This window comes from Aulostomus chinensis, chromosome 5 (genome assembly GCF_037954235.1).
Source record: "Aulostomus chinensis isolate RoL2024-O1b breed Wild chromosome 5, RoL_Achi_v1.0, whole genome shotgun sequence".
Classification (NCBI taxonomy): Eukaryota; Metazoa; Chordata; class Actinopteri; order Syngnathiformes; family Aulostomidae; genus Aulostomus; species Aulostomus chinensis.
In genome coordinates, this window is record NC_141324.1 from 12,923,515 (window position 1) to 12,935,550 (window position 12,036).

The window sequence follows — 12,036 nt, forward strand, 5'->3', positions numbered from 1 at the left end:
CTGAACGCTGTTTCACCACTGAACAGTTCTTTGTTTCATCCAGTGTCATTAGTGTTATTATCCCTCCTCAGATGAATGCAGTCAGGCAGAAGAAGACATTAAGTGTTAATTGAAGAACAAAATATCTTGAGGACTACCGCTGTGATGCCTCTGGAAATTTACAGTATCAACTATTGACGAATGGATTATTGACTGTAATGTTAACTGTGATGACTTGATAATCACCATTATGAAAACATTCTTGAGTAACTGGACAGTAGGTAGAGAGTACATACCTCTGCCAAGGCAAACTCAACCAAACCCAATTAACAAAAAGGTTTGTTTTTGTGTTATGATCTGTGCAGAGATCTGTCTGCTCTCTTAGCCCATGCTACACCGTTCCACCTAGTTAGGTGAAAATCGATCTGATGTGTTTTGCATAATTCAAGATTCATTTATTTAGTCCCAAGGGAAATTTTATTGACATGTACCGCAGGCTGTTATATACATACATCAGTGCATAGATAAGACCTGCCAACAGACAATGGCCCCTGAGATTAGATTATTGATTTGGTTTCTTTAATTAATAGGATTAATATGTGTATTTTTACGGCAAACAAATTTATTAATATATTGATATTAACCAAAATGCCAAGGTTGATGGTATCAGAAGAAAAGCAAGAGTATTTCATACATACTGAAAAACATGTAAATATTGTGAATTGGAAAGAGTAGCATTTTTTCAGGAACAAGTCATGTAATTACTGCATTGTTTTGAGCAAAGAAACTGACCAAATTTATTTCATCCGCCCAATGCCGATATATTAAAAAAAATTGGCAAATCTAGTAATACAATGATGTGCAGATATTATTATGCGTCCCAATTCATTTGCTCATAAGTGGAATGCAAACCCCAAGTGGACTCTGGAAGGTATATACAGAAAAGGCGTAGTTTAACATCAGCCTGAAAAAGCAGTGTGGTACTTGCCTTTTCTGATTAAAAAAAAAATCCCTAATGGACCTAATGTTAGACTGTGTGTGGGTGTGTGTGTGTGCATATTTGTGTGTTTTGATGCGGGCAGGTCTGGGGACTCAACAGCACGGATCTGGAACCTGAGTGAGAACAGCACAGGTGGATCCACCCAGCTGGTTCTGAGGCACTGCATACGGGAAGGGGGCCAGGATGTACCCAGCAACAAAGACGTCACCTCACTAGACTGGAATGTGAGTGTGTGCTTAGTATGACTAAGTGTCTATTGGACTGAGTGCAGGTTTCAGTCATTTCGGCTGTGTGTGTGTGCGTGCGTGCGTGCGTGTAGGACCACTATTTCTGCGTAGGACATGCCTTCCATCAAGATACATGCAGCTGGTCACTCCCATGGGGGAAAGGGGTGCTTGCTTACCTTAATGAGTATAATAAGTGTCTACAGTCAATTGTACAAATAACTGTTCCTGTTTTTCAGAGTGAGGGTACCTTGCTAGCAACTGGGTCATATGATGGCTTTGCTAGAATATGGACAAAAGATGGTAAGCCACTCTGCCTCTACCACATTATACAGCCCTGTTTTGTTTTTTATTTTAGCTCTGTCATTCATGAGAGTATTTTGTTTTCAGGTAACCTGGCCAGTACTTTGGGCCAGCACAAAGGTCCCATATTTGCACTCAAGTGGAATAAGAAAGGAAACTTCATCCTTAGTGCTGGCGTGGATAAGGTGAGGCTGTTATCTTTTAGTTGTCCGATTACTGGTGTCTCATGTGTTTTGTTTGTGTTTACATGTTAGTCTTCTCATTTTACTCTCATTTTAACTTCTTCTTTGGGGGGCACTCTACCAGGTCGATATTTAAAAACACAACCAATGTGTATCAAAGTGCTTTATTGGAGCGAGGCAGGAACACTGCACATGCTTGTGTATGTTAGTGAGAGGTCTGTGCAAATATGCTGCCCTGTTCACTGTATCTTCCATAACTACATGTCAGGGTCTGCGCACACTGTCACAAAATCATTTTCACTGCTGACAGGTGCCTGAGGAGCCTGTTGACCAAAAATCAACCTGGCAGGCTTCCTGACACAAACGAGACAATTTATTTGTACATTGCTCAACATTGCCATCTAGTATCTGTAAATGTAACTACATCCAGTGTCACTATCAGCATCCATATTAGGGCCCAGGCACTGCTGTTTTGGCGATGAAAAAAAAAAAGTGCTTTAGGTGTGTATTTATGTGTGCATGCATGCGAGAAAGAGAGTTGTATATTAGCTTCCTGTTCATTAGGTGTTTTCAATGATTGTCTGACTGATGTGAGCAATGTAACTCTTCTTTCATACAGACCACAATTATTTGGGATGCCCACACAGGAGAGGCAAAGCAACAATTTCCTTTCCACTCCGGTGAGTCCCAGGAGTCAATTGCAATCGCTGTAATATTGGCCACCCACCTTAGACCACCAGAGAAGTGAACACATTATCATCTAAACTTGTCACACACTAGGATCGGCATTTGTTTTTATTCAGCACGACTCTGAAATTTTTTTCCCACTTATGACACTTACAGAGAAACTTAAATATATATGGAACATTGGCTTATTAGCCGTTCTGTTTGTTGTTTTTTTTAAGTAGAGAAGCAGTCTTGATGTAATTATGCAGTTACTGTAACCATAGAAACAAGACTGAAGCTTTGGGTCACACAGCATAAAAAGCTTACAATTTGATCGTCCCAAGTAGGTACAGTTGCTTCCAAATGGCTCTTGGGGATTTGTGTGTCATTGTCATCCATCATGCTGCATCTGCACACCCCAGTGCTGCTGCTAAGTTCTTGCTTCCTGTCTTTGTGTCTCCCAATAGCACCTGCTCTGGACGTAGACTGGCAGAGCAACAACACGTTTGCCTCCTGCAGCACAGATATGTGCATCCACGTGTGTAAGCTGGGTCAGGACAGACCTGTCAAGACCTTCCAGGGACACACAGTAAGTGGGGCAGGACTACCATATGGAAACAAAGTATCCATATGCCAGAGACATTGAAGCAGCTTAGTTCTCATGTGTAGGTATTTAAGTGAATGTCTACTCATGAAACTTGCCCTCAAGGTTTGGGAAATATGTATGAATCCTGTGTTTTGTTTTGTTTTTTTTAACCACACACATTTCCTGCTGTAGAATGAAGTGAACGCCATCAAGTGGGATCCCACCGGCAGCTTGCTGGCATCCTGCTCCGATGACATGACACTGAAGGTCAGTTCAGATGTCATCCAGTGATGAAGAGAGCCTTTACCAATTTGCTAGTTAATAAGTTGATTTTAAATTTTTGCCTCTTTCAACCCAGATCTGGAGTATGAAGCAGGACATGTGTGTCCATGACCTCCAGGCCCACAGTAAAGAAATCTACACCATCAAGTGGAGCCCTACCGGCCCCGGGACCAACAACCCCAGCGCAAACCTTATGCTGGCTAGGTGGGTTGGAATCACTAGAACAGATAGTAATGGTTTATAGGAATAGCTGTATTTCCTTTGCATACTTGTATAAGTGCCTGTGTCCACCAAAGCATTATTTACCTGGGGCCTAATAGTTTTTTATTGGCATGCCGTGTTTGACACCGTGCCACAAATGCTAGCACTTAGACTGCCAAATTTGCAACCTTTCAACTTTTGGTAAAACACTTTGCCCAGTCATCCAGTCACAATCGAGGAGGGGTGGCACCAAGACCAACTGATATGTGAGTGCTCAACAACCACAATGGAGGAGCTCTTGATCCTGATGATTTTACTCAGCTGTCATGATGTTGGCATGCCCATAAACCCACAAATTCTATTAAACCCACAGAAATTGGCTGGATTATCTTCAGTTTTTTTGTCACCCAAAACAAAGACTAGAGGAAGTACTTGTCTCAACCATCTGTGGTCCTGACATTTTTACCTCCACTGGCATTCTTTACCATAGTAACCAGTGTCACAACTGTGCACGCATTTTGCATCCAAATTGCTTTTGAGAAGTATGGCTGGAAGACATGGCTTTGGCAGACACAAGTTCATGATCCTCCTCAGTGGTATCAGTGGTATTTTCATGTTCATTGTTCAGGTGCACTGATCTAAATATAGCAGATATTCTTTGATATCGTTCCATTAATAAAGTACCATTGATTACCTTGGGGTTGCTGTTAATACATTATGCATGTTCGCAACTAAGATAAATTTGGGGCCTTGATGACCTCGGGACTTGGGTTTTCTGCTAACACCATAGTGTGTTAAGAGTCTACACATCAGCTTGAATGCCTTCAAGACGCATTTATCTAGAGTTTCTTAGTTGATCTCAGGGAGATAAGAAGCAGATCAGAGAGGACCCAAAAACTGTCAAGAGGTTTTCCACTGAAAGAAAGGTATTCTCCATGTGTTACTGCAGTGAAAGCAGCAATCTATATCAGAGGACTTTTCATTTAGTATTATTTAGCACTAGTGGTAGACGACAGATGGTGCGTGATGGGGAAAAGCAATAATACTTTACTCCAGGGTTTTTGTTTTTTGGTAGTTTCTTCTGCCAAGTACACCCTTGAATCGGTCATTTCCTTTTTGACATTCTCGGAGGACAACCTCTCATTTCTGCAGCTGAGACATTTCTTTTTCTTTCCTTGTGAACAAATTCATATCGAAGTTACGTTGCTCTTACAGAAAAAGTTATTCATTATAGTGATGTTGACAGATAATAGATAATAGTAGATGCAGTAAGATTCTGTGTGAGTGTGTGTGTGTGTGAGAGAGAGAGAGAGATTGATTCCCCTCCCAAAATGTCCTATCCAATTGGTGTTTAAATAATGCGAAATAGCGATTGGGTTTACATGGGCAAGAATAATCGGATTATTTAACCAAATATTCCATTTCAGTTGGAGTTTATGAATGCATCTCCTTGGATTCTGTTCTATCAGATCAGATCATTCCCATCCATGTAAAACCCAATCAGTGTTAAATCTGGTTGCGGCGAGATTTCAGAGGTCAGGCGCTAATCGTGTGTGACATAGAGTTCCATTGGCATTAACAATTTTTTTTTTTTTTTTTGAGGATGGGCAATCGTGTTTTGACGATTCATCTGTAACTATAGTAAACAAGGCTCTTCCGTGATTTTCGCTAGTTTTGAAAAGATACTTGCAAGACACATGCTCTCTTTCTCTTCCCTTCTAACCAAGGGTGCATTACTAGCAGGTAGTGCTAGGCTAACATTAAAACTACACTACTACAGCGTAAGCTACATAACATAAGCCAATGTAAAATGTGCTCACCATCGCAAACATCATGTAACGTGTTTCAGTATGACAGATTTAAAAAAAAAAACAGAAAATGTTCATTCTTTGGATGGTATTAACATGAAACAGAACTCACCTTGAAGTCTTTAAACAAATCTGGATGACGGTCTTTCAAGTGTTTTGCTAAATTGAAAGTATTGCCTCCCTTTGTCTGGATGCCGTGGTAGCATCGTTTGCATACAGGCTTCTGTGGATTAATAATACAGCCACTCTCATCTTCCTTGTACGCAAAATACTTCCAGACTCGACTGCTCTTAGTAGAGGCGCGGGGCGGTTGCATCACCTGCAGTTGCCATCTTCAATGTAGTTGTTCTTATGCCGTGTGTAGTCACCCCTACTTCGGAAAATGTAAGTAGCCTAGCGACTGGAAAACTGTCAGTTCCAGAAGAGGCGCAGCACTGATTCCAAAGCGGGCCCCAGTACCTACAGTGCTTAGAAAAATGGGTATCGTTAGTGTTTCGTAGCTGTAGAACCAAGTGGTATCACAAGTATGGGTTCTCGTGACATCCCTGTTGCTAAGTTGGCATTCTGTAGTCTGTGTGCTATGTAGTAGTTCATATTTATGCTACATGACACTTCGCTCACCCAAATTCTTGTTCTTGTTACCCCTTCACAGCGCGTCATTTGACTCAACAGTGCGTCTGTGGGACGTGGAGCGCGGGGTGTGTATCCACACACTGACCCGCCACCAGGAGCCTGTCTACAGTGTGGCATTCAGCCCTGATGGCAGACATCTCGCAAGCGGTTCTTTTGATAAATGTGTCCACATCTGGAACACTCAGGTTGGGATGATTATCAGTTACTACTCACACACATATACAGCAAGAGTTAAACAAGGCTACACACACACACACACACACACACACACACACACACACATATACCGGAGCTATAAAATGAGCCATGTTGTATTTGTGAACATAAAATGCTGCTTGACAAGTATTAAGTAATAACATCTACAAACGTGTGTGTGTGTGTGTGTGTGTGTGTGTGTGTGTGTGTGTGTGTGTGTGTGTGTGTGTGTGTGTGTGTGTGTGTGTGTAGACTGGTGCTTTAGTCCACAGTTATCGGGGGACAGGAGGGATCTTTGAGGTGTGCTGGAACGCCACAGGAGACAAAGTCGGAGCCAGCGCATCAGACGGATCTGTAAGTGCTGCTACCAGGATGCTTTTCTCAAACACACACACAATCATAACCACTGCTGAAGCAGCTGCTCCTTACATTCACTCAAGCCAGCTCACAAGCTTCACAACAGGGGCCGAAGCGTTTTATTTCATTCATTTTTCATCTGACACATTTTGGTCACTGTGATTTGGAATCTCAAATTTATGCAACTTTTATGATTTCTGAAGTGTAAATGTTTGCTTGAAGTATATTTTCACTCTTCTTTTTTCGGTTTGATCACTTTTAATGTCCGTGACGACCACAGTAGTCTTATTTAGCCTCTTGTGAGCAACCACCATTTTTAAGTTAGAAAACTCATGTGTATTATTTCTTGGTGCATTTTATGGCACAGAGCAAAACATTAAGATGTTAAGCTAGCGTAAACCACAGACCTTATTTCTGTCACTGAACCAAATCCCACTGACTTTGAGAAGAGGGAACGGGAAGTTCAACAATGTCAAGTTACTTCTGAGTTTTAGAATTCATTCCTACACCACTGTCTTGAATGATTAAGTTCAACATTTTTCAACTCTGGACAGCCAGAAAAAATCTTCAGTCCCTGCTATCTTCTGTAGCGCAGTGTAAAAATGAGGCACTCCCTCTGCAAGCAACAAGAAGGGAAAAACACATCAGTGGACACTGGCCCTGAAATCCTCCTGGTCATCAGACTGCAGATTGCGCTAGACACAGGAGTGGTGACGTTTATCGTTAAATAGTGCATAGCAATCTCAAGATAAACAACTGCTGTGCCGTTTGAGCTCCTCAGACCTGTGAAGGCTGATGCAGCTCAATATTATTAGTATTGATATTATTATACATTATTATTATACATACAGCTCACCAATCCAGATCCACATGTATGTAGGGGACAAAAAATGTCCAAAAAAGAAGCAACACTGTCTTCCCTGTTCAGTAAATGCCTGACTAGACAGAAAATGAGGTCTTTGCAGGAGAAAATTTGTCATCCAGTTAACTGCTTGTTCTTGTCTGCCAGGTTTGTGTATTAGACCTGAGGAAATGACACTCGTGTGGGGGAGCCATGGACCGACTACGAATGTGTACATAGCCAAAATGACTGACTGTCCCTGCCTGTCCACCACACTGCTGTAGTCCCACCAGATGCCATGGCCTGCCATTACTGTCAAATGGAGTGCTGACCCCCACCCCTACTCCCCTTCAAATGTACACACACATTTATGGACCACACCTTCATCACATACAGTTGTTATGCACATGCGTCAGACATCCATCGGGTCGGTATGGACCCTAGTGTCGCTCTCGCAGACCTTCAGGAAGAATTCTTTCTACAAATCATGTTGGACCCATCATATTCAAACCAAAACACCAGGATTCGTCTTGCTTTTCCTCTTTTTATCCTTTGTACCAGAATTCTACAGATTTTTGTTCTCTGTTGGTGTGTGCATATTGCATATGTCAGCATTTGGTGTCCTGTGGACATTGTTGTTTTGAATTTGGATTTTACTGATCTCTGTAGGTTTTATATCATGTGGGGTGGGAGAGAAGGGGCGGGAGGGTCGAGAGTTTTTCTTGTTTTTAACAATGGGTGTTCAAATCTCTTCATTGAAGCATCCATTCATCTAGTTCTTGGCACTCTATAAGGTTCAAAAATGCAGATATATAATAGCTCAGAAGGTAAAAAATGTTTTTCTTTTTCAACTGTATTTTTATCCATTTTTGCCATTGTTAACAAAAATATAAAGCAGTTAATCAAAAGGTGAACTGTCCTTTGTTTGCATCTTTTGCCCTCAGAAATTATTTTCAGGTGTTCATCTGGTTAACGTAAAGCTCTAAAGAATTCAAGAGGTTACGGCTGAGAGAGTTGTTAAACAACCTGTCAGTCTGATGTTCCAGCAGCGGGCCGGCAGCGGGCCGGCATCAGCCTACCAGTGAGGCGGCGTGGATCTGTGCATCTCAAGCTTACAAATGCAAGAACAGCCTGCTTTCTGGTGGCTGTGCGGCATCTGTGATCAGTGGGGATAGAGAGAGATTAGGGGAGGCGTGGGTGGGTGGAGTATACACAAAAACAGGCCCAAGAGCTCACATTCATCCGAACAATGACTTGTTTCCATAACACATGGCTTGTTGCTAACCAATGCTGAGTGATAATCACACTAAACCGCTCTTATTATGTCTCATTTCTCTGCATGGTAATCAGACATCATCACTCACTTCCCCTCAGAGGGGTCTTTGATCGCCGCTTGTTAAAGCTGAAGAACACAGTGCCCAAAATCACCGATTGGCCATACCGGACATATCAGTTTTGTCCTGTGGAGTTCACAATGTTGAGTCAGCTTCAAATTTTCAGTCGTCGCGTAATCAGTGTTGACCTTAGTGCAGTCCCTGCTTTGGTTTGCTGTTGTTAAGACTTAAGACACACACATAAACACACACACACACACACTCACTCATACTCTCACAGACACACACACTCTCTCTGGAGACAGGCTGTGTTCAGGCCTATGCACGGATAGACAGTGCTTTTGTTTGTAGTGTTCAGAGTTGGCGTTTTGAGTCAAGTCTGTGCTTGTTGTTCAATGCAGACTCGCAGCATACGACTTGATGTAACATGCATATAATATATATATATATATATAAATATATATATATGAATATATCTGTGCTATCACAGGGGATTCTTTTCTATGCCACTCGTATGTAAAGGGTGGATTTTAAAGTCATGTTTTGAAGACGCTTGAAATCCAGTGTGTGATGTTCTCGTGCATGACCAGCGGTCGTGACCATATCAAATGGGTTTTTATAAAATACCATTAAACAGTCATAGCGAACTTAAAACAGCAGCCCTTCGGAGGGGTTTTTCTGCACTTTAGACTTATTAAAAAAAAAAAAAATGGAGAAACAGGGAGGTGTGTTTGTTCAAGCCATTGTTGACACATCTGAAAAGCTCTCAAGTTTAAAAGCAGAAAGCGTGCAGCGATCCGGTGTGATGAAAGGGTGAATCCTGTCTTGTCAGACCCCTTGAGGTACGTTGAACTCCAAGCCAACTTCATGGCATTCCAGCTCTCATCTCGTAGCCATAACTCCCATCTGATGGCTTGATACACGTAATCGTCTGACATTTTAGAGGTTTTGGTCAGAATATTACTTGTTAAAAAAAAAAAAAAAACAACTTTTGTACTGATGCTGAAGACTATTTTGAAGTTTGCTTTAACGGTGATTGAAATGTACCACAAAGACCCTATTTCAGATTAGCTCTATGACGGTGGAATGGTATTTTATAATGGTTTGTTTTTAGATGATACGCTTTTTACACAGCATTCAAGTGTGTTTGCTATTTTTTCTGTTCCTACCGAAAATACTAACGTTAATTCTATCTTTGCTATGTTTGAGAGCCCTTGAAGGTTTTGTACTTCTCAAAACTTTTGTAATTCTGATTGATTTGTAGCTACGTACTCGAAATGAACAAAAAAAAAAAAAATCAAATCTGGATTTAATTGTTGATGTAACACAGAACATGTAAATACCAATTTGCAGATCTTTTTTCTTGTGTTGTCTTTGCCCTCACTTGCGTTGTACTCTTTCTCTCTCACTCACATGGTTGCAGTCTGACTGTTGGAATATCAGTCAGATTTCAAGGTCTAGAATAAAATCTATTTTGATAATATCAATGTGTTTTCTCCTTTGCTTTTTATTTACTGCTGCAGTGACCATGTCTTTACTAACAGTTTTACTCCAATAGAAGCTGTCTGATAACATGCTAGTACAAACCTGATTCAAAAACACTTTTTTTTTTGATGACAGGTGTGTCCATCACACAGGTGACAATTCCATCCATCCATCCATTTTCTACTGCTAACCCTGTCAAGGCTCGCGGGGGGGGCGGGGGCTATCCCAGCAGAGGTGAAAACTCAAATCACTCAATTGAATGCTGCCTAGCGCCCCCGTGAGGTGAACATTCTTGCTTGGGGGGTAAATGCAGCCTGGAGCAGAAGGTGGTCCCGGTAATCAGGCTACGGAAGTGTTAGCTGGACTGAACAAACGCGAAGTGGCCTCGACTGAAATAAATTAAGGGAGAGCATTTTACTGGAGATTGTAGAAAAATATAAAAGACCGCATTGCCTTTGGCGGGAAGCCATCTTCCATTAGGTGTTTAGGGACGTAATCCGGATGTGACGCCAGGTTTAGGGACCCGGAGGTTTCAGCAGAGTTTCCGTTCAGCGTCATGATCTGTACCAGTGACAAAACGACGCTACTGGTGTACATGTCGTCATCCTTTCTTCTTCTTTTTTTTTTTTACACTGTTTTCCTTACAAGATGTGGGTTTTGGTTTTACAACATCAAAATATAACCATAATTGCATCACAGCAAGGTCCCGAAATAAATGAAATCTATCTATGTGTGTATAAACTTTTATATATTTATATTTATATATATATATATATATATATATATATATATATATGTGTGTGTGTGTGTGTGTGTGTATAAACGTGTATATATAAACATATGTGTATACACACAATATATGTATGTATGTATGTATATATTATATATATATAATATACATATATATCTGTTGTTATATATAATATATTTTTACCAGTAATTTCACCAGTAAATTGTTCTCACTGTCAAATTTACATTTTAAAGAGGCTTGTTTTTAATTGTGCATTTGACAACTAACATTTTACCTTCACTTGTTAAAGGTCTGTTATTGTGAAAATAACATTTTCTGAAATCTCAGAAAGATTCAAGGTTCAAGGTCATTCAAGGATGAGTCTGATGTTATTTTTCTCATTGTGAGGAAATGCTACGAAAAGTCACGTGCTTTCATCTCTCTGTAGTTTCTGACTTGTCTGTACTTCACCACCGGCTGTCAGTTTTTTGTCGATGCATATTTAGGTCTTTGGTGGGTATGGCAGTCAAAATGACCCAAAATAAAGCTGATAAAATGTCATGCCTTGGAGAGGCACCACAATACTTTTTAGAGTCAATTGATAAATCTTAGCTTTTTTTCAATCAAACTGATCTAAAAGTCACTATCCTGTACAACATATGGTCATACGATAGCAAGCATTGGACGCTCACATGGCCACGTATCCCTTTAACAGATGAAAATGAAAGTTCTTCTTTCTACATTTTTCAAAGGTGGATTTACTTGTACTGCGTCAGGAAGCATTTTACTTCACTTTAATTGTCATTGACATATTTTGGTACAGTTCTTGCGAATATATTTTGAGAGTCTACCAGTACTTTTTGGTCAGTCGTTTGTATCTACTTCCTTTGATTTATTTAGCTACAGTTCAAGAAAATATATCATGCTATTATACTAGTCAACACTTTAACTACCTATTCTGCCTTTACTATATTTAGCTTCAGTCATAGTGAATATATTATGATAACGTACTAATAGTTATTTGGTCAGTACTTTGTTTCCTTAGCAGGCATTTCCTTTGATATGTTTAAGAATAGTCCAAGTAAACATACTTTGACTGTATACCAGCAATGTTTTGGTCAATAGCTTTTTAACTAGCAAATTTTGCCTTTAATATATATTTAGCTTCAGTTTTAGTAAATACATGATTCCATGCTAATATTTCTTGGTTGGTTCATGGTCCATTTAGCC

General features: G+C 40.4%; 1 protein-coding gene across 3 annotated transcripts in view; it reads left to right on the top strand.

Annotated features, from left to right (window-relative positions):
• The window catches only part of tbl1xr1b (TBL1X/Y related 1b), a 28,203-nt gene extending 18,133 nt beyond the window's left edge, over positions 1–10,070 (top strand). For all 3 annotated transcript variants that reach the window (XM_086203210.1, XM_086203212.1, XM_086203211.1), the window contains exons 7-16: positions 1,062–1,203; positions 1,443–1,506; positions 1,594–1,691; positions 2,308–2,368; positions 2,822–2,943; positions 3,133–3,207; positions 3,299–3,426; positions 5,884–6,049; positions 6,312–6,413; positions 7,426–10,070. In XM_086203210.1, coding sequence (XP_086059336.1) covers positions 1,062–1,203; positions 1,443–1,506; positions 1,594–1,691; positions 2,308–2,368; positions 2,822–2,943; positions 3,133–3,207; positions 3,299–3,426; positions 5,884–6,049; positions 6,312–6,413; positions 7,426–7,452 — 985 coding nt within the window. In that variant the 3' untranslated portion in view covers positions 7,453–10,070. The remainder of the gene's footprint in view (positions 1–1,061; positions 1,204–1,442; positions 1,507–1,593; positions 1,692–2,307; positions 2,369–2,821; positions 2,944–3,132; positions 3,208–3,298; positions 3,427–5,883; positions 6,050–6,311; positions 6,414–7,425) is intronic.
• The last annotated feature ends 1,966 nt before the right edge of the window (positions 10,071–12,036 follow it).